This window comes from Aspergillus melleus, assembly GCF_016097325.1.
Source record: "Aspergillus melleus strain CBS 546.65 chromosome Unknown contig5, whole genome shotgun sequence".
In the NCBI taxonomy this organism is placed as follows: domain Eukaryota; kingdom Fungi; phylum Ascomycota; class Eurotiomycetes; order Eurotiales; family Aspergillaceae; genus Aspergillus; species Aspergillus melleus.
Window position 1 is genome coordinate 1,901,358 of NW_025763374.1, and position 20,489 is coordinate 1,921,846.

A 20,489-nucleotide genomic window follows, 5' to 3' on the forward strand; every position below is an offset into this window, starting at 1 on the left:
CTCACGAGAATGAAGCCGATGAACACCCGTGAGCCAGCGATGGAATAATGATGATGAATACGAACTAGAAAGATAAGGTTGTGAGAGGAACGAGAGATAAGGTTTGGTTGACGAACTCTACCAGCCCAAGAGAGGCTTATATCAGCCCGATCTGTGGCTCTGCAGAGATGAATAATCGCGTTGTTCGGACGTGGCTGAACTGCTTAATGTTATCTGTTGCTATTCCAGGTGGACGTCGGCCTATTTTTAGTTCTGCTGTAACGTTCTTGCGATGTCGGTTGGTTCCCTGGATGGAAAGGCTGGCTGAGCCAGAGGTGGATCGGCCGATAACGGACAATTGGTAAGCTTATGTTGACAGGGAGAGATACTGGAATCCTTAGTTTTGGATGGTTCTCATAGTTTGGATGCAATCAATGAGGACTATCTAAAAGATGCCTGAGGTGTCAATGCCAAGACAGGTACCTTTTATGTATGCAGCGCCAAGAAACCTCTTTCATTCTACATCAATCAATAGAATTCCTGCAACTAGTCTAGACATTCAAAATCATCCATCTATTATTTGTTTCAATCATCGTGCTGGTATCCTTACCTCCGGAGTGCTTAGAAAAGATCTTCAGCGCTGTTTGATCAGAGAGACGCCTAACGTCCAGATCCCCTCACCACTTCCCCGCTTCCTCACCCAAACAACGTCATCAACCAAAAACAATCAACAATGGAAGAAGACATCCTGATTGTCGGTGCCGGCATTTTTGGCGTCAGCACAGCATACCATCTCGCTCTCAACGCCCCCAATCCCGCCCGCATCACTCTTCTCGACCGCGCCGACCCTCCATCATCCACCGCAGCATCCACCGACATCAACAAGATCATCCGAGCAGATTACTCCAACCCCCTATACATGGACCTAGGATTCGAAGCCATCTCAGCTTGGCAAAACCTCCCCTTCTTTTGCGACGCCGGAGTCTACCACCAAAGCGGATGGATAGCCATGGACGAGAAAGATAGCGACGTGCCGACGCGCATAAGGGAGAATTTCCGCAACAGTGGGCGGGAAGACGGCATCGAGGATCTGACGGAAGAGGAAGTCAGGCGGCGATGGAGCGTGCTAGGCAGGACGGATTTTACGTCGTTTGGGTCATTCTACTATAATCCCTCGGCGGGGTGGGTTGATGCTGGAATGGCCTTGCAGGTTATGACGAGGGAGGCTATTAACCTGGGGGTCGATTATCAGGTTGGGGAGGCGAAGAGGATAGTGTTGGGGAATGGGAGGGTTGAGGGGGTCCAGACTGAGTCCGGTCGTGTCTACAAGGCTGACAAGGTTCTTCTGGCGACCGGAGCCTGGACGAGTCAATTGATGTCTTCGGTGGAAGATGAACTGGGTCTGGCCGAAGCTGAAAGAGTGGAAAGTCAGGTCTCTGCTACTGGGGTCTCGGTTGCTCATTTTCAACTGTCAGAGTCGGAAAAGGAAGTGTATAATCAGCTTCCTGTGTTTGTTTACGGAGGATTGGGTGTGTTGATGATCTTTCATTTTTCCTTTTCACAGCTAACGAACACAGGCGAGGTGATTCCACCGACCGAGTCGGGAATTCTCAAATTTACTTTCTCGACCTCATTCAAAAACACCATTCAAACCCCATCTGGTCACAGAATCTCCGTCCCGTCATCCAAAAGTCAATGGGAAGTTCCGAAGAATCTCCAGGAAGACTCAATGCCGCAGATTCGTGCGCGACTCCCGCAGCTCGTGGAGAATGGCCGACGACCAGATTTCTACCGGATTTGCTGGGACTCGATTTCTTCGGACCAACATCCTCGTATCATAAGACACCCTGATCCAAATCTGGCAAATCTGTATCTTGCGGTTGGTGGTTCATTCCACAGCTACAAATTCTTGCCTACGATTGGAACGTATGTTGCGAACGTGCTGAATGGGACCGGCAATGGGCTGCAGAAAGACGAGGCATGGGCGTGGAAACAATCCCACGCATCCGAGAGGGGAGTACATGAGTCGCTTGTTCCAAAGAACGAGCTCGCGGATTTTGCATGAACTTGAATCTCGCAAATGATAGAAGCGATATCTTCATTTAATCTGTTAGAGTGTGATGGGCGGATGCTAAATGGACACAGCTACATCGCATGTTGACGATTGCTTCCACTGCACATGCAGGGACTCTCCGTTGGCAATTCAAATCAAATGAAACCACCGACCTCAGCAGAATGCCAGTTGCATATCGTCATCATCTACATAAAAGGACCTGGCAGTCGGTCCTCAGTTTCTTTTTTGTTCACCACTTTCTATCGGTTTCCTTGGTCAGAACATACTCGAGCACACCAATCCTATCTCTTTAAGCCCTGTCTCTCCTTCCAAAATATTTGCCTTATCCTTCACTGTTTCTAACACTTATCTTTAGATCCACAATCCCTACTGGTGCTCTCAATGTCTTTGACAACAAACCAAAGCAGAGGGCGTAACTTTCATTGTAGCATATGTGGGGGCCCTCTCTTTAATGGGAGCTTACGTGGATCCACAGCAGCTACTCGGGAAAAGCAGACTATAACTCTAGAGCTACGAGCCGATGATTGTACGTGTGGTGGTGCCGATCGAGATGAGAACGATACATTTCATTTTATGGAAGAAAGCACCTCTGGCATTGTGACATACGCTATGGTTATGATGCTCATATACTGGGCGAGAGCCAACTTGAGGTAAGCACTACACTATAAGGAATAAAAGTCGGATTGCTGATAAATTGGAATTAGTGGTTGACGCGTGGACGAGTGGTCTATGTTGAGTCCGAAATGCTGGATCCTAAAAGTGATGACGAATACCATGACCATGGATATTATCTCACAAAAGAAGTAAGTAGCTTTATTGCCAGTCTTTCGGTGGACCAATTGTTAATCTGGTTCCTCACAGGGCAGGTTTGACCAGCGTACAGGGTTGTCAGACAGAGACATTCGCGACAACAACGCATTTCCTGTCCACGAGTCATGCTGGAATATTCTCAATATCGCTCATGAATCCTTGGCCAGTGAAAGCGGGGTCGATATCCAGGAGCTCATCTTTGCCATTAAGGAAAGTATTCCGCTCTCTCGGACTCGAAGGCCTTATTGGGATTGCGGTGGTTACCTGGACGCAGAACAGTTCCAGATCTGGAATTCCTGGGAGCCTATAAAATCGTGGGAGGTGAGTAGTCATATGGGAACGCTGGTTCAATTGATATTTACCTAATTATGATGACTTAGCGACTTGTTACCGACCCTATGATGATTGACTTTGGACTGTTTGTCTCGGAGTGCTTTGGCAGAGAGCATCCTGGAATCAGGGGACTGATAACGACAGGCACGGCCGCTACAAAGGACAAGGATCCGTTTGTGCGCTTCCCAATGGAACTGCGCTGCATGATTCTACAGCTCCTCCCATCCAAGGCGGTTCTCGGGTTAGCAACCGCAAGTCCGGCATTCAAGTCCTTTGCCTCCGACTTACCGAAGAGTTTCTGGGAATCACAAATGCTTCTCCATATGCCGTGGCTTCTACCAGTGTGGCCAGAGTTGAACCGGGTTCTGAAACAGACCACTCGGCCAATCAAATACAAGAAGCTTTTAAGAAAGCTCAGATCGACCTCTACCAAAATCCAAAGCCGGGATCTGTTGTATGACGATTATCGCAACCAAGGGAGGAGAATTGGTCTCCAGAGCCTCCACAGGATTTGGATGTGCTGCAAAGAGATTGTGGAAAGTGTGCAAGCGAATTCCGTCATATCAATTGTTGGAAAGAATCCCATTTCGCCGGAGCTCAGGTCCCGCACATTCCAAAAAGTCATCACCCCTTACTTTCGAGATTTCCAGGCTTACGAAGAGGAGGCCGAGACTTTCTTCATTCGAGATATCCACGAGTCGCCTGATATACGCAGTATTACGATATATTTTAGTCCAGAGAGTACAATAATTGCTGGAATTGAATTTGCACTCAAGGGGAAGCGCTCTCCCCGGCTGCTGGGGCATCGATATCCCTCGCTGCAAAGTGTTCTCTTCCCCCCAAAGGCAACGATTCACGGGTTTTCGCTCTATACTGAGTCATACCCAGTTCGAAACTCGTCTATAAAGAGAATTTGCGGACTGGGCATTCTTACAAACGACAGCCCCTTTGAGCCGCGCTTCAAGCTTGGGTCCTGGAGTGATACGGGTGAAATACATCTGTTCCGGCTTGAAGGGCTGGAAACAGCCCATCATCAATTCAGTGTAGTTGGAATGTGTGGACACTTCATGGTTAGTTTGCCTTATTGAATCTATATGGGAACGTCTGGCTTCGAAGCGCTAACGAGCAACAGGAGGGCACAATCACTGGCTTCGGACTTCTTACCGCGGATTTATCGCCGGGTACAGCACGCGACATTGGTACTGTGTGGCCAAAAAGGTCCCTGGATAGTGAAATACATTATAGACAGGCTACCTATAAAGCCTGTTGGGCCCAGGGTGTCACTAGGGAAGTACTCAAAGATTACGATCCGAGTAACCCGCCCCTCCCCCCGCTTCCTCTTCCAAGGAAGGTCTGGACTGCGTTTGTGGACCTGGGTAGCAGGGATATCACTGAGATCAAAGCAAGCTTCGACCTCGATCCTCGGATAGTTTGCAGAAGACTTGAGTTCCTGTTCACTGATGGAGACCAGCAGACAGTCGCATGCTCTGACCGGCAGGACTGCATCAAAGGCCCCAAGCCGCATACCTTGCGCTTGCAACCGGGCGAAACGATCATCAGCAGTGATACCTGGCAAATTCCGACCTTGGGGCAACACAGATTTCGGGTAAGTAGAGTCTCTACAACTTAAGTACAAGGGCTAACCGTCGACTACAGTTTTTTACTAGTTACGATCGTATCCTGCATCTGACAAAGCCGAAAAGAGAGCTGAAGATTGAAAATTCCAATGACGAGGTTCTGAAATGGAATTGTCCGGAGAACCAAGTGATTATGGGGTTGAACTTCCACGTCGAGGAGGCTGGCATCTTAAGTGTTTTCCCGGTGTTTGGTGAGCGTGTTGTTGAAGTCGAGTGAGCAAGTAAATCAACTCATGATTATCGGTTTCATAAACTCATATCAAGAGACCTAAATTGTGCCATCATATTCTCAAGTATCCGCTCAATAGATAATATGTAATCCGCAGCCCATCCCAGCTAGTAGGCATAATACAACGCCGACTCATCATTCATCTGCCGAATCTTCCGATTCTCCCTAATCAACCAGAACTTCATCACCCACGCACTGGCCGCACACGCCACCGAGAACGCCGCACTCGACGACATGGCAATCGTATAGCGCGGCTCATCCGACGACGGCCACAAATACTGTCAACAGTTAGCTCAACGCCCTCCCAGTTCCCGGGGAACGCGAAGGAAACTCACCGGCGTCCAAATAAACGACACATTCGCAATCGTATTCACAATCGCCAACGCCGACGCCTTCTTCTCCTTCGTCTGCCCACACGTACTCGACACCCAGCCCAACACAATACTATTCACCGCATACGTGCCGATCGCAAACACCACCATCGCAAAGTACCGCGCGCCGGTATTCAGCGTCGCGCAGCCCAGCACGAACCCCACGATCGCGACCGCCTTGGCAGATGTAATATGCCATGTGCGCTCGTTGTATTTACCGGAACTCCAGCTCCAGAAGACAGAGACGAGCCCCGCGATGAGGTATGGCGGGCATGTAAGCACAAGCGTGATGGTGGTGTTAAAGCCGAGGGTTTCGACCGCTGTCGGGAAGAAATTCTTAAACCCATTCGCAGCAAGATGCATATGTTGCATGAACGCGAACAGCCACAGTCTCGGATCCCGCGCCGCCTCTTTCAGACCCGCAAAGGTGCTCGTCTGGTGTCTCGCGCCGACGGTATCCGCGAGGATACGGGCGTGCGCGAGTTCCCGTTCCTGAGGGGTCAGCCATCGGGTTTTGAGCGGGTCGTCAGGCAGCGTGAAGATGGAGAGGACGGCGATGACGAAGGTGACCGCGCCTTGGAGGATGAAGAGCCATTGCCAGCCGGTTAGGTTGGCGAGGTCGTCCATGCCGTGGAAGATACCGGCGGCGATGAGCCCGGCGAAGGCGGTTGCGAGGATGTTACCGGTATAGAGGATGGAGATGCGGGTGGCGATTTCTTTGCGCGTGTAGAAGATGGAGAGCATGTAGAGGGCGCCGGGGTAGTAGGGGGCTTCTATTGGGGGTGTTAGTGTTGGTGATTGGTTAGGGCTAGGGAAGTGGTATGGGGGGTTTGTTAGGGTTAGGCTGGTAGGGGAGGTGAGGACGTACCGGATACTCCGAGGAAGAACCTGACTAGCAACAGCCCCTTGAAGTCCTTGGCCAGTGCGGTCAACGCGCTCACGATTGCCCAGAGAGCCATGAATCCGGCCATGTAGAGTGACGGACGAACTCGAGTCAAGATCATATCTACCGTTGTCAGCCTTTCGCTCTTATCAAAAACACCACCCAGCGGCCACGCAGAACAAAGTAAGAAAAGTAAACATACTACTAGGAACTTGACCCAACAAATACCCCACAAACAAAATCGACACGCAAGTCTGATACTGCGAGCTCGACAACCCCAGATCCTCTTCCAAATCATTCAACCTGGCCAGGGCAATCGCATTCCGATCCAGGTAATTCAGCCAATACATACCCCACAGCGTCGGCATGATCCAGAGGTCCAGTTTCCGAACAAGGCTGATCTCCACGGGATCGGTCTTCTTCTGGGCCCCGGAGTAGTCGCCGCCAGCAGTGGACGTGAAGACGCCGCCTTCTTCGTCTTCATCGGAGCGGGCGACTTTCTTGTTGTTGTCTTCGTCGATGGTAAACTCGCGGTGGAGGGTTGAGGGTTTGGGGTCTTCTTTGGAATCGAGGGTTTGAGGGGGGGATTTGGGGTTGTGGATTGAGACCATTTTGTTCAGTATACTAGTCAAAGACTAGGGTAGTGGTAGAGAAGGGTAGAGAGATAGGAGATGGGATGGACAGGTACCTTTTACCTGGTAGCAGGGGGGAGGTCTTTATACCCAACACTCACCCACCCGGAGCGAGTCATATCCATTGCACCTCATATCTGCATGGACGGAGCATGTATGCATCTACCCCAGTAAAACCACCGGGGAAACGCACCCCGCATACCTTCCCCAGATCAGCGCCCACGCTTCTGTCAGATCCACAGCGGGGATATTATGGAGACCAAAGACCAGAAAAACAGATAGATACGGTATAGAAACCAAACAGACCAGTCTCGTTCACACACCCTCCGTAAACACCCGGTCCAAGGCCAAGTAGATCAAGATCAACAATGACTTCGAGTATTGGCAGACATCCTTCTCCAACTCTCTCTCTCTTCCAATAACCCAAAAGCAATTACATACCACATACCACTCGAGAGAAAAAAAGGAGAGAAGGAGAGGAGCATCTCACCCCGCCACCTGAACAACAAGAAGACGCCCAGAGCGCCAGCCCAGCCATGCCAACACGACCCCCCCTCCGCCATAACCACACCCAAGCCCTCCCCAAGCAGGAGGACAGAGAAGAACAAGAAAACAGGAGCCCGCCACGGGCAAAGTAAATACCACGACCAAAATATCACGCCATAACTGTCCTCTCGCCGTGCGGGCTCAGGGGCCTGACCTCGCCCAATCAAAGGGGCGGACAAGTCAAGTCCAGAAAGCCAAAGCCAGAAGTCAAATCGATAAAGTAAGCGCCAGGAGGCCGGACCCGGACCCATTACCTACCCCAGACGTATGTATGTACCGTACCACCTTCCCCGGACACAGATGCAGCTTTCCAAGCTTTGCACAGCCTCCCCCGTAGGCTTGGCGGATGGACCCTCTAGTCTCTCGGCCGCACGTACGGGGCATCTCATCTGACGCTCCGGCCTGCGAGTTGCTACTTGCCGGGGTAGCTACACCGACTTGCCAACCTACCTACCTATCTAGTTAGCTAGAGGGTTTCGAGAGGGGTGGAGATAAAGAAGGAAGCTCCCCAAAGACCGCGTGTCTCTTGGCAGTCACTTGGCGAATGGGGTAGACCTTATTTACCTGGGTTAAGTCGTACGTAGTCATACCCATGCAGTACGAAGTAGCATCGAGGCTTTCTCAAGAAAAGCACAAGCGGAGGGTCAAGTCAAGCCAAGACGAGACGCGATACGAATTAACATCTCAAAAGATCCCATGAACAGAAAGCCATGACAAGCCACGAAGTAGTAGGTAGGTCGGTAGACAAGGCCGTCTAAAACAGCCGACGTCGTCAAAAACAACCTTCCCCTCACTCACTCCCCTTATAATTACACTGGACGGACAGCAGGTTAGTAGCATCGTGGCGTGCACGACGATCCCCGTCCGAGACAAGAGAATGTCTTGGGTGGTAGTGCGGGAGGGTTTTTCAGGTCATGCGCGAGATGGGATTGGTCGGAGAGCGTATGCCCGACAGGTTGGGGTTGGCGGTAGCAGCGGAGATGACTTGTCCGGGTGATGGTTTCGGCGGCGTCTTGGGTCCTGCAAGGTGTCGGGGGCGCCGAGTGGGTTTAATTTTGCTTTTGTTGGAGATGATGGCTCAGGGGGAAGGCGACGTCATGGCTGATGGGAGTGTTGATGTTGTACATGGTGATAGGTAGTTCCGCGGGAGTTACTGGTTACTCATATTATATCTCGTTTGGTATGTGTGTAGTAAGGATGGTGCTCAGATGTCGATCATGACATGTAGTTGTCTTGGAATATGTCCCATCCTATAACTATACGATGGTGGGGATGATTTCGTGGATTGTCTGGTCAATAGAATCATTTTGAAATGTGATCCTGGGTCAATGCGCGAAATATCGGATATTTCTTTATGCCAATACTTTATGTGACCTAGTAGCTCTTCTTGGCTAGTGATTTAATGGTGCTTTCGTTATTAGTGTAGTAGCAACTTACGCAACAGCATGAAGTTATAATAGTATAGTAGGTCGAAGGGGGTTACCTGACCATATGCAAATAGAGACAACTAACTCTATAGAATATTATGCTTTAACCCCTCTGCTATCGTAAAATCAGCGAACTACTATAGACATAGCTTTCTCTTCAAGGACAAGCGTAGATGATCTTCCTAGAAGGCGAATGTCTTTAAGCGCATGAATAATACTGTTTATACTAGATCTCACCTGTTCTTTCCTTTCTTGTTCTTCACCCTGTTCCACTAAATAATGTTACCAGGCGATAGTAATATGTATGCAACATCGGTACACTAATGAAACTGGAACTATTCCGCGCCTATCCGCTGGATTGTTCTTTATCATGAGTTAACACAAGAATCATCCAAATCAAGATCCTCTTTAACATTCAAAACGGTGAGTACGAAAACTGAATTCGAAAATTGCCTGCGGTCTAATACTCAGCAATGATAACTCTTGCTTCGTTCTCGTGTTCTAGATATCTCTGACCTGATCCCAAACCATCTCCGCCGAATTGCGAAACCTTAATGGTATATATAGACACTTCATAGTGGAGAATTCAATTTTAATATGAAATAATATTGATGTATATGAGAAGAAGAATTAGTGAGGAGCGTGTAGAGCAAGACAGAAGATAGGAAATTTCGGCCTTGATTATCAAGGTCAAGAGAGTGAGTGATGACAATAGTAGATCGGCCCGAGAAGGCCTCTTTGAGTACAAAAAGGCCTTGCCTTTTTACAGGTTCTTACACAGACTTCCACTCTGCTGTTGAACGAGCTGCTCACTGCCAACGCAAGTGCGACACCAAAGAAGGTTGTTAGGGTCGTATTTCCGCTTGATGGCATGTAGACGAGGGTAATTAGGTCCCCAGAAGGACCATTGCCAGTTGGGCTCGTAGGGATTTGCCTGAAATGATCGATTAGCTCGCTTGTTAATATGAACTAGGTTGAGATTAGAATACCTCGTTGATATAGGCTCCGCTATCTGGTGCCAATTGCCGGAGGGCATACCCTTTGCCATAGGTCATATCATGAACGGTCTCGTTGGCAATCTTTTCCGACAGAGTATCATCCCAGAGCTGTTCTGTGATCAAGTGAACGACAGTATCGCGCCAGGCGGGGTTGAGTGCATTGTCTACGGGTGTTTTGCCCACGGTCATAGTTCCTGACACAGACGGGTTTGAAACACCGTTCTGAAGTATTCGTCAGAATTCGTGATATCCAGGTAGACTCAGTGAGCTCCGAGCTGGGCGACATACCTTTGGTTCGGTAAATTGAGGACCAATCCTTTCCAACGTTTGCGCAAAAAGCGTCGTGTTTTCGATAGCTTTTCGCGTTACCAGTCGAGAAGCTCTGACGCTACGCTTGGTGCCCACATCGGTTGCGTCCGCCAATGATCCCAGTTTCTCAATCAGCTCGTACCAAGACTCGGTCCAAAGCGCAGAAATCTCTGTCTTGACGGTGGCATTCGCTCGATCGAGTGCTTTTTCCAAGGGCTGGACCAGCTTCCTCGCTTGCTCAGCGCTGCTGACATTGTATGCTAGGATGGTGTTGTGGAAGAGCATAGGGGGCCCGCTGATCGTGTAGTATCCAGCGTAGCCAGCATCTTGCAGCTCTGCCATTTCCTTGTGCAGACTGGCGACGTTGGTCCACCACTGTTTAGAAGAGGTGTGGTTTCGCGGCGACACGTCGAAGTTCACGATACCGACAGAAGGCATGGGATGAGCTTTGACGGTGACCGTAAGAACTACGCCAAAGGTACTGCCTCCTCCTCCACGAATAGCCCAGAACAAATCGGGGTACTGGCACTCGTTGACCGTCAAGACCTCTCCCTCAGGTGTGACGAGTTCCGCCTCGATAATGGAATCGGCTCCCATGCCGTACTGACCCGTGGCGTATCCGTGGCCACCGGCAAGGGCCCATCCGACGACTCCGACGTCCTGGTTTGTGTTAGATCAGAAATTCTGGAAGATGTTGATAAAGGAGCCTTGGTTACCGAGTTCGTGCCTCCCACGGCAATGGCGTTATGCTTAGCCATCTTTTCGAACAATTCGTCATCTTGGACTCCTGCTCCGACGGTACCTGCCATCTGAGGCTCGGAGATCTCGCATGCTTTGAACGACTTGTGAAATTTGAATTCCTTCATATTATGAGTCCAGATACTGCGAATGTTAGCGACTTCTCACATCGGAGGCCAGGGTGAGAGTAAAAAGAAAATACCTTAAGCTTCCATAGGCCGAGCTATGCATGACGTTAGCATCTACCATATTGTTTATCGATTTAGAAGAATCAAGCGACCCAGCTCACCTCTTCTCAGGGTTATGTCCAGTATTTTTGATATTGATGCGGAGATTATTCTCCTTGGCGAACCGCAGCGCAGTCTGTACGTGAGTTGCAGAAGTGGCGTTCACCACGTAAGGCGAGAGATTTCCCAATCCGCATCCTTTGGAGGCCGCGTGAGGGTCTCCTGTGATGCCGGTGCCATTCGGGTACAGAGGGGGACAGGCGTCCCCAGACCAGATCGGGTCCAGAACACTAAACGGACTAGAAGAGTGGAAGACTGATGCGGTCCACTCTTCGACAATACGTTCGCAATCTGTCGCATTGTAGTTGCTTTCGGATTTGTAGCAGGCCGAGGCGGGTGGCACGGTCTTCATCAAACGTCCGGAGAGAGTGTCGTTCAAAGACGCCCATTCAGCCGATGATGGCCAGCAGGGGTCAGACGGACTCTGTAGAACAGAACCATGAGCATGAATACAGCGCAAGGAGAGAGAGCAAGGTGTGCTTACACATTTGCACTCTGAAGCACAAGAGGCCGCAACAAGGCCACCACTCAGCGAGAAAATTGAGAGGGCGACTTGGAAGAGAGACAAACGCATCGTACAAGGAGTGAATTGTTTTGGTTTTTTCAAGCCTTGATTCTTCACATACCGTCGGGGTGCTGTGTGCTGTGTCTTAAATAGTAACTTTGCGGGTACCCTCCGTGCGCCCCTCGTAGTAAGTCCTGGAAGCAAGCTTCTAGAATGACATTGCCAAGTCGTACTCGTACTAGGCACAGCATACGGAGTATAGCTGAAGTTGTGGATCGGCATTCGATATGTTTTTGCAGTATCATCCAAGAGATGACAGTGGAGCTAGTGGCAAGAGTCAAGCTACCTATTAGACTCATTTGTGTAGGACAGTACGGGGTAACCCATCTAATGAGTCTCTAATGCCCTGTATCGACTCCTGGTTCGTTACTGCAGTTGTGGGTGCGTCTCATTTCTTCGGCACTATTAGTTGTGGATCGATCGCCGTCGTTTTCGTACTGCTTGACTATATGCGGTAAGGTTCATCCATGGTAGTTGGCAGCAACAATCCATGGTTTTCATCTAGTCGTACTATTCTAGCCTTCTAGGACATAATACTGCGACTTCTGTTTCTCTTGTGCACAAGTTAAACCCGCTTAATCCGAATTAAGGGTCAGTCTGCTCCATCAGCAATTGTGTTACAACCATTCCTATCAGTTCTTCCTTATTGGGCATACTATCATACCCCCCTGGCTTAGCAAGTTAGATCGCAGAGTAGTAAGGGGTGTGACTATTCGGAAAAGTCCAATGCCTACGGAACGCAGCATGAAGGTGCCTGTCCCGAATTGGAATTACTGCCCTAAACGAAAAGAAAGATGGGTGTTACATGAGTTAGGTGATGAAAAACTACTTCTCACCGGAAGCTATCTCATCATTTCTTGTTTCTACCCTGCACACCTCAATCTTCCTTCGCCAGTCCCCTGGGTCATAATCGTTGGTCAACCAATATATTCCAACAATGCCCGGCAATTAGAGTTCCTTCGGTGAGAAATCTTTACTCATGAGTTATGCAACGCTTTAAAGCCTCGATCGATAGATAGCAATTGGATATACAATGGTTACTGATTTATTATTACACTATGTAAATTGTGCAAACAATGACAACACAACAATACTCAAACATTCCTCATCAGGCATACCCATCTAGACCCATCCCCCTATTTCTCATCCTCGGGACCCATCGGTCTCCTTCCTGCTTGTTCGACATTTCGCCTCTTCTCTCCCGCTGGCTTGTTCGGATCATTATGCACCTGCTCCGTCGTAGTTGTCGCTTCCTCGCCTTCGTGCGTTTCGCTCGTCGGGCCGGATTGGCTTGAGATGGGAGACTGGACGGATCGTGAATCAGGTGTATCGTCGTGGCGCGACTCCTTGCCCCGGGAGACGTTAATCGCTTGCGATTCCGGATTACTGGAACGAGGGTTTGCGACTTGAGATGATTGAGCGCGGATGGCGACCGCTTGTACGCGAGAAACTATCAATAAGTTAGTAACCCCGGAGATAAGTAGGGGTAGGACGATAATACCACGTGGAATGCGGGATCTGAATTGTCTGATGAATAGAGACATGGTTGATTTTAGGAATTAAATATTGTTTGACGCAGATAATTCATGGGGGGTTGTGGTGTTCAGTCACTCTGGCGATTCATATATGGTCACTGTTGGTTGCGGTTGATGGTGGATGACTTCATAGGTTTGTCACCATGTCACCATGTCACCAATGACAAAGTCATTACTGCTAGTTACTCGAAGCAAGTAGATATAGGAAGACCCACACTCGCATAGTTTCCTGTCTTTCTTGCATTGGAATAAATTTACAGGAGAATCTTGGTCATTTGGCCTTTGGTTGTGGCGGATCGCTGTCTACTCAGCGTATGACGGAAATCACGAGGGATGAATACATAACCAGATCTAAGATAAAGGTGGGCCCAAGTAGAGCAATAGCAGAGAAGATCATCTGCCATATATAGCCCCTATCATTGTTCAGCGTAGAATCAAAAAGCCTATTAAATATAGACTATTCAGCACGGCATGTACCCTCGGCTTACTATATGTGCCGGAGTCGTACAAAAATCAAGCAATTGATGCACTTGATCTATGCATAAAGCGATCTTACCAAGCCCCCACATTGGTTATTTGGCTAACTACTATCACATCCATTCATTCCTTCTCTTTGTTCGAAAAGTTATACTTACGTCAGCATGATGTCTTACGCGACCCAAGGTTCTCGTTGACCGTTTCAACGCTTTTCCAAGCACTAAACATATCACCGATGCATAAGTGGTCTGACAATGACAGGTGACTGACGTACATCCTAGTCTCTACAAAACCAACCCTATATAACCACATGTGGTCAAAGTGTCACCTCAATCAGAAGAAGCAATGATACTCTAACTTCCCATACTCATATAAGATTTCCTTCAAAATGCCAACTTCAATCACGCAAGGCCGTCCGCAAGCGGTGCGGTAAGTGTTCACCTGTAAATCCGCGATATTCTCAAAACTAATATCAGCAGATCCCGTAACATAGCGCTATTCAGCATAGTCGCTGTCATAGGCAGTGGCTGGCTTGCATTCCGCAGCCAGAGTCCAAGACAGGGAGATCAGTTCGCAGGAAGGAGAGGCGAACGTGCCGTGGTCTCGGAGCAGGACATCCAGACTATGAGCGGTGGCAAGCCGGGTGAGGCCTCGCCGGGCCGCGCACCATCGCATCAGAAATAGTCGAGGTTTTGCTGTTCTATTGAAAACTGTTCACGTTCGTTGGGCCTTATCTTTACTTGCTGTTCCTTGACCTAAACAAGCAGTCTACCTTCTTGTTCGCATCCTTATAACCTTACCTTCATTACTCCCGCTACATAGCGAGGTATCGGCCATTTACTACGGTGTACACTGTTCTACGAGTCTCATGTAAATTATACGCATACACTATACTAAGGACCAAATGGGATATGCTCTTGTAAACTTATCTGTCTTGAAGCAGTTCACGTATATCCAGGGCACAACGATGCCCAATTTTACCTATCGCAAAGAAGAGCCAAAAACGCCAACCCCTTCAAACAAGAACAGCCATGCCGGTATACATACGTAGCCAGCAAACACACAACGCACCTTCTCATCTATTGACTATACGCAACATGCGACCCATCCTCCTTAACCTCAACCTTCCGATTCTTCCTCACCGTACCTCTCCCCGTCTGGCCACGCTGTTTCTCACGCCCCTGTTCCGGCTGCCCCTCCGTCGGCCTCCTCCACGCACTAACCTCCGGATTCGCCGGGCTCACATCAAGCGGATTCCCAGGCTTCCCTTCCTCCATGCGTTGTTTCTCGCCGGCCGCGAGTTCACTCTCGGGCGCTGTGTTCGATGAATCGTAGGAGGTCGAGGAACGCGCTACTTCGTCGTCGGTGCCGGATTTCGTGACTTCGTTGCTCATCGGGTCGAGCTTTTCGCGCTCGTTGCTGTCGTATGTTTTGGGATTCTCTTTGCGGAGGAGGGGTGTTGTGCTTAGGGTCCGGGGGTGTTGGGGGGTCGTGAGGATGGGGTTGTCAGGGCGTAGGGAGCGAGGGCTTCGGCTGGTGCTGGTGCTTAGTAGCCTCTCGGAGACGGTTTTCCGGACGGTGGGGATGGTTCGTTTCCACATTATTGTATGGTGTATGGATATGTTGATCGACTGTGTACTCCTTTCTGGCTTTATCTTGTAGTTTGCTTGTTTTCTTTTCTTTAACGTAGAAAGGTTGGATAATCTTCCAGACTGTACGGTTCAGCAAAAGCGAATGGAATTGCAAGTCAGGCACTAACAGTATAGTGAACACAACACTGGGCTTTCGTCACGAGCTATCCACGCAGACAGCGGATATAGACTGTCATGAAATGACCAAATCGGTTGTACTGTACATAAGATGTAGGTAGGTTGTTCAATGGCAACTGGGACAATACATCCATGACGGATGATAGGGAGTACCGAATCTTGACGTCATGGGCTACGAATCCGTACTGACGTAATCCTTGTCAGCGAATAACTAGTAGGGAGCAGCGGTTTGTCAGCTTTCCCTGTGTCGTTCTATCTGTGACTACTTTAATAGCTCAGGCTAATTAACAGGAGCTAGTTGCTTGCACGGGCACTGCGGTGGTATACAGAGTTGGGGCGAACTGGTGGCGATTTTGGGAAATAATGACCCGCCAGTTAATCATGTTCTTCTGAGGATGGGCGATCGAGCGGTGGTGTACGTTATGGTTGTATAGCCTGTTCGTATTTTCCGGATTGCATTTGAGAACGGTGTTCTAGATGTAAATTCTTGGAAAGAAAAGGGCAAAGAAGACAAAATACAAAATCAAGATATCATGCCGAAAAGACGCCTCTAAAATAAACCAAGATGAGAAAATGAATGCACGCCAGACAACATCTGATAGAGGCGAATCTTCCTTTCTACCTCCCTTCCTCAAGTTTAAAAACCGTCGAAATTCAACTCCGGCACTGTCCACATATCAAACAAGTTCCCCGCGTAAACCGGCTCGAAACTTGTAAACGAATCAACCGTAAACGCCAAGCCCATCGAATCGTCCAACCCAGCCGGGAGGTCCTGTGCGTCGATACCAGCAAAGGACAATCCCGCTGATTGAGCACCCAGGTCATGATCCTCCGGAGGTGAGAGCGCCCGCGCGGCATTACCGCCGTGCGCACGCTGGACTAAAAAGTCGGCCTTCGCGGCGACATCCCGAGTGACGTTCGCGGCGCTGGCCGCGACGGCAAAGCTCTTCCCCATGATTTCGAACACAGCGATAGCGGTGTCGATGGCGTCGCGGACTGTCGGGGTGATCGGACGGAAAGGGTACGCTAGAGCGAACCCGACCATCGATAAGGCGGCATTCCACTGCCACTGGAAAGCCTCGTGCCAGCCATTCAGGAGCTTGGTCTCGGTGATCATCTGATACATGATGTGTGTAAGAGCCATTGCGTGGTGGACGCTCTTGGTTGCGAGGGTGTCGGCGTTTGGCGTTACCGTTGCTTTCGATGTGGGGAAGCAGATGAAGGGCCGACAGAGGTTCATAGACAGGTTATGATACAGTAGCTCGAGAAGGACGCGCTGTCGTTGGAGCCATTCGGGTGCGAAACGCTCGATTTCCAAGCACACGTTTTCCGTCGCGAATGCGGCTGTGCCATCTTTGCGTTTTGTCTTGAGTGCGTCGGGTACCGTGTCCAGCCAATTATGCATGCATTCTAGGCACGAAAGAAGGAACTCGGCGCATGTTTCCAACGACGTAGGATCAGTATACAGACTCTTCCCACCGGTCTTGGTCAAGATATCGGCACATTTGTCGAAAAACGCAACATAGACGCCCCGGGCTGACATGACCAGTTTCCCGAGCTGCACACTGTACGTCAGCCAGGTAGTCTCGCCGATGCAAGCGAAATTGGACCCTGAGAGGAAAACAAGATCCCGGTCATCAGAAGGCAAGCTGCAGGAGATGTCCGCCATTTGTACAGACCAGGGCCGACCGAGCTTCATGCATGTTTTGACCTCCACTGCGTACAATGTCCACCATAGCCGCTTGCGCAGCTCTTTGTGTTGTCGAGGGAGATCCTCGGGGGGTTCCAGGTGCAAGCCCAAGATTTGAGCCGTGCGCACTGCAAGAGCAAGTAGATTATGCGCCATGTTCTGGAACGAGGCATTGCACAGGTAGACAACCGTGAACATATGACACTGCAGGGTGAATATGGATGGACTCTCCAATTCGTTTTTCAACAATGCTTGGGATCGACGGTACAGCGCCCTCCCGGCGATGGTGGCATCAGTGCTATCCACGTCCGTTTTGAAGCCGTCGGTCTCGCTGCGCGAGAGGAACGAGACACCATACTGCATGCACAGGGCGAGCACAATATCAACCAGAGCAGACGGCTTTCGAGGACCAGACCCCGTCCACAATGACCGATAGTGTTGACGGAACTCCGCCTCGTCCAAGATCTGATACGTACAATGATACGAGTGCCAATAGAGGCCGAGAAAGTAGTCTTCTTGGATCTCCGTCAGATAGTCCCCCGTTGGATCTTCTGGCAGGTCATCGATCGCCTGTCCGGATTCGCGGAGGGCCGATGCTTTATCGGGCTGGGCACTGTTTGGACTCGCAAAAGACCTGCTCGCCGAGTTCGGCTGCATGTAATACTCCGAGGTGGGCTGACCAAAGACAGAGCCGAGGTAAGAGCTGACGCGCGCAATGAAATAGAACGACGACGAGGGGCCGTAATATTGCGTCTGGTTCAACTTGGCACTCCGGGTATGCACACCTTCCCAGCGCAGTCTGGCTCCTCCATGTCCTTGTAACGGGTCCAGGGGGGCACTGGGAGGCGTAGCTTGCTGACTGCTTGGCTCAACGGCAGTAGAATTCTGCGGCCTCTGCGCCTGTGCCTGCGCCTCCAACTCCCTCACCCTCTTGGTCAAGCGCTCTATCTCCCTATCAGCTACGGTTAGCCTGCACAGCCAAATGGCGATTCACGTACCTCGCCGCGCGTGGGACTGTCAAGATCTCATCCCTGGCCGAGGACCTGTCACAGTCACCTCCCCTCTTTTGACAGTTCCGACATTGTTGATTTCGATCGCATTTGACTCGATGGACGCGACACCAGGTGCAAGCCCGAGGGACTTGGGCTCGTTTGGGTTGGGACTGTGGTCGAGAACGACTTACCTGGGTTTGTCTAGGGATAGAGAATGGAGTGAGCATCTTGCATCGATAGATACGTTTCCAGGGAGATGAAAATGGATGGGTTTCGTAATGCAGGATTCGTCTAGTCCCTTGGGAAACCGGCACGTGTTAAGACTCGGATATAAAGGAGCTTATGTCCGGTGTATCAACAAAGGAATCATGTTTGAAGATGGGAAACCACATGGATATAGTCACAAGGCCTACCTGGTCATGAATAATCGGCTCATTATCAAGCAAGTCAAACACGAGCCATTATTTACGTCTTGTTACAGGCCTCTCATATACCAGTGGTTTCATTATCGTATTGCTCTTGAAAGAACTAATTCACATCACAACAAACTTGCCACTAGGCTTCCCACCCCGTATGATGCTCCCACCTATTGCATAAGCACAAGAGAAACGATGACTATTTTCGCTATCCTCACTATCCTCAAGGGTCCTCGGGGCACTTGACTTCTTTGAAGCGCAGCGTGACAGTACTTCCGGTATAATCATTCCTAAACTTATCACCAGCGACTTGCAGTCCATTATTTCCAGACGACTGGCCCACCAGATTGAGCGTAAGATAGCAGAAATAACCGCCACTAGGACAGTCATCAGTGAATACCTGGAACTGGGCGTAGTTCTTGTAGGAACCTCCGGCTGCATAGAAGTTACCCAAGTTGTTGCAGGCGGCAAATTCCCCGTTCTTCGAGTAATGGTTGCCACGGAAGTCCCAAAGATAGAACTTGCCGCCTTCCCTAATTTCCTGGTCATTCGAATTCTGCCTCTGGCAGTCTCTCATATTCTTGCAGAGTTGGAAAGTTTGAACGTTTGAACGGCGCCCGAAGGTGTAGTAATTCCATGCGGTAGAATCTCCTCCCAGCCAGAGGTCGTCGTCTTGCAGTCTGTAGCATTTCCCGTACTCCAGACTGGTACCGTTGCCCGCTGCATAGGCCGGGTCGTCATCATCGTCGAAGTTATTAACTTGGGCTCGGTCGACTTCGTAGACAAGGTTGCCATCATGAGGCGCTTGATGGACGAGAGCTGCTGGGTCATCGAACGCGTGGGTGTCAAGGCCGGTTTGATCGGGTGGAACATGGTAAGCACTTGCGGAGCAGATGGCCAATGCGGCTGTCCAGAGGTGGCAAGAGGAAATCAACATGTTGATGGCAGTTATGGGTGATGATTCGACAAGTGAATATTGTTAATGAGTGAATATTTCTCGTTTTCAGTGAGACTCGTCGGTGTTTAAGTAGTATTGTATGGCTTCTATGAAGGCTGGATATTGAAGAGTGTGTCTACGTAACATCAAAAGAATAACATCTCATCTGCAGTCAACGATGTCATGAGTTGTCTTAGCTTTGGGCAGTCTATGACGGCTCTACAGACCTCATGGTCATCTTAAGTCCAATATACTACACAAAAGCTACACTGACTTCCGTTTCCGTCTATGTTAAGATTACTACTATATATAAAGATCATCATGAAGTAATCAAAAGTATGGGCCATGGTTCGAAAACCTTAACCTTATATTGACAGGCGGCTGGACCAAGGTAGGGGAAGCCGTTTTCGGTTCTTGCTGAATCCGGATACCACCTTACCAGAAAATGCATATTCGTGGCCGAAGCTTTCCGACCTGTCGGTTTCCTTGTACGTTACATCTAGGTATAGCCCCTAGGCTGCATTATATCTTTCTATTACTGTGACCTTTAGGGCCTCCCGGCTATGAGCTTCTAGATGAAGGTTAAGGCGTACGAAGGACTATCTATAGCAATAATATTCCACGCCTTTTGCCCACTATGGCCTTATTAAAGAAGAAGAAAGTTTGCCTTTATATGGTAGAATCTACTAGATATAAGTACCATAAACCAAGCTTTCGGACTGGGATGATACTATTGTGGGCGTTCGTGTGCCTGAGGCAAGCTGCCAAGCATTTTGCTCGCTTACCTCTCACCTTTTAGATAGGCAACACCCTGGAAGACCTCGATTCTCTCTACATCAGGTACTCGTTCCAGTC

At 49.6% G+C, this 20,489-nt stretch overlaps 9 protein-coding genes across 9 annotated transcripts; 3 read left to right on the forward strand and 6 right to left on the reverse strand.

Annotated features, from left to right (window-relative positions):
• Positions 1-511: 511 nt before the first annotated feature.
• LDX57_009086 (NAD(P)/FAD-dependent oxidoreductase) lies at positions 512-2,044 on the forward strand (the record flags this gene model as incomplete). The annotated part of the gene is made up of 2 exons (XM_046090808.1): positions 512-1,508; positions 1,557-2,044. Exons 1-2 carry the CDS (start codon positions 713-715, stop codon positions 2,042-2,044), a joined length of 1,284 nt encoding a protein of 427 aa, XP_045946783.1. The 5' UTR covers positions 512-712.
• A 752-nt stretch (positions 2,045-2,796) lies between these two features.
• On the forward strand, positions 2,797-4,284 carry LDX57_009087 (uncharacterized protein; the record flags this gene model as incomplete). The annotated part of the gene is made up of 3 exons (XM_046090809.1): positions 2,797-2,856; positions 2,915-3,184; positions 3,244-4,284. 3 exons carry the CDS (start codon positions 2,797-2,799, stop codon positions 4,282-4,284), a joined length of 1,371 nt encoding a protein of 456 aa, XP_045946784.1.
• Positions 4,285-5,169: 885 nt separating this feature from the next.
• Positions 5,170-6,927, reverse strand: LDX57_009088 (uncharacterized protein; the record flags this gene model as incomplete). Its single annotated transcript, XM_046090810.1, has 4 exons — positions 5,170-5,340; positions 5,398-6,206; positions 6,302-6,439; positions 6,519-6,927. 4 exons carry the CDS (start codon positions 6,925-6,927, stop codon positions 5,170-5,172), a joined length of 1,527 nt encoding a protein of 508 aa, XP_045946785.1.
• A 2,757-nt stretch (positions 6,928-9,684) lies between these two features.
• LDX57_009089 (FAD-binding oxidoreductase) lies at positions 9,685-11,827 on the reverse strand (the record flags this gene model as incomplete). The annotated part of the gene is made up of 7 exons (XM_046090811.1): positions 9,685-9,855; positions 9,911-10,141; positions 10,208-10,888; positions 10,945-11,110; positions 11,169-11,189; positions 11,256-11,677; positions 11,738-11,827. 7 exons carry the CDS (start codon positions 11,825-11,827, stop codon positions 9,685-9,687), a joined length of 1,782 nt encoding a protein of 593 aa, XP_045946786.1.
• Positions 11,828-12,954: 1,127 nt separating this feature from the next.
• On the reverse strand, positions 12,955-13,362 carry LDX57_009090 (uncharacterized protein; the record flags this gene model as incomplete). Its single annotated transcript, XM_046090812.1, has 2 exons — positions 12,955-13,268; positions 13,320-13,362. The coding sequence occupies 2 exons, from the start codon at positions 13,360-13,362 to the stop codon at positions 12,955-12,957; spliced, it is 357 nt and encodes a 118-aa protein (XP_045946787.1).
• Positions 13,363-14,218: 856 nt separating this feature from the next.
• On the forward strand, positions 14,219-14,514 carry LDX57_009091 (uncharacterized protein; the record flags this gene model as incomplete). The annotated part of the gene is made up of 2 exons (XM_046090813.1): positions 14,219-14,259; positions 14,310-14,514. The coding sequence occupies 2 exons, from the start codon at positions 14,219-14,221 to the stop codon at positions 14,512-14,514; spliced, it is 246 nt and encodes an 81-aa protein (XP_045946788.1).
• Positions 14,515-14,909: 395 nt separating this feature from the next.
• On the reverse strand, positions 14,910-15,431 carry LDX57_009092 (uncharacterized protein; the record flags this gene model as incomplete). The annotated part of the gene is made up of 1 exon (XM_046090814.1): positions 14,910-15,431. The coding sequence occupies one exon, from the start codon at positions 15,429-15,431 to the stop codon at positions 14,910-14,912; it is 522 nt and encodes a 173-aa protein (XP_045946789.1).
• An 805-nt stretch (positions 15,432-16,236) lies between these two features.
• LDX57_009093 (fungal specific transcription factor domain-containing protein) lies at positions 16,237-17,946 on the reverse strand (the record flags this gene model as incomplete). The annotated part of the gene is made up of 1 exon (XM_046090815.1): positions 16,237-17,946. One exon carries the CDS (start codon positions 17,944-17,946, stop codon positions 16,237-16,239), a length of 1,710 nt encoding a protein of 569 aa, XP_045946790.1.
• A 974-nt stretch (positions 17,947-18,920) lies between these two features.
• Positions 18,921-19,634, reverse strand: LDX57_009094 (uncharacterized protein; the record flags this gene model as incomplete). The annotated part of the gene is made up of 1 exon (XM_046090816.1): positions 18,921-19,634. The coding sequence occupies one exon, from the start codon at positions 19,632-19,634 to the stop codon at positions 18,921-18,923; it is 714 nt and encodes a 237-aa protein (XP_045946791.1).
• Positions 19,635-20,489: the final 855 nt, after the last annotated feature.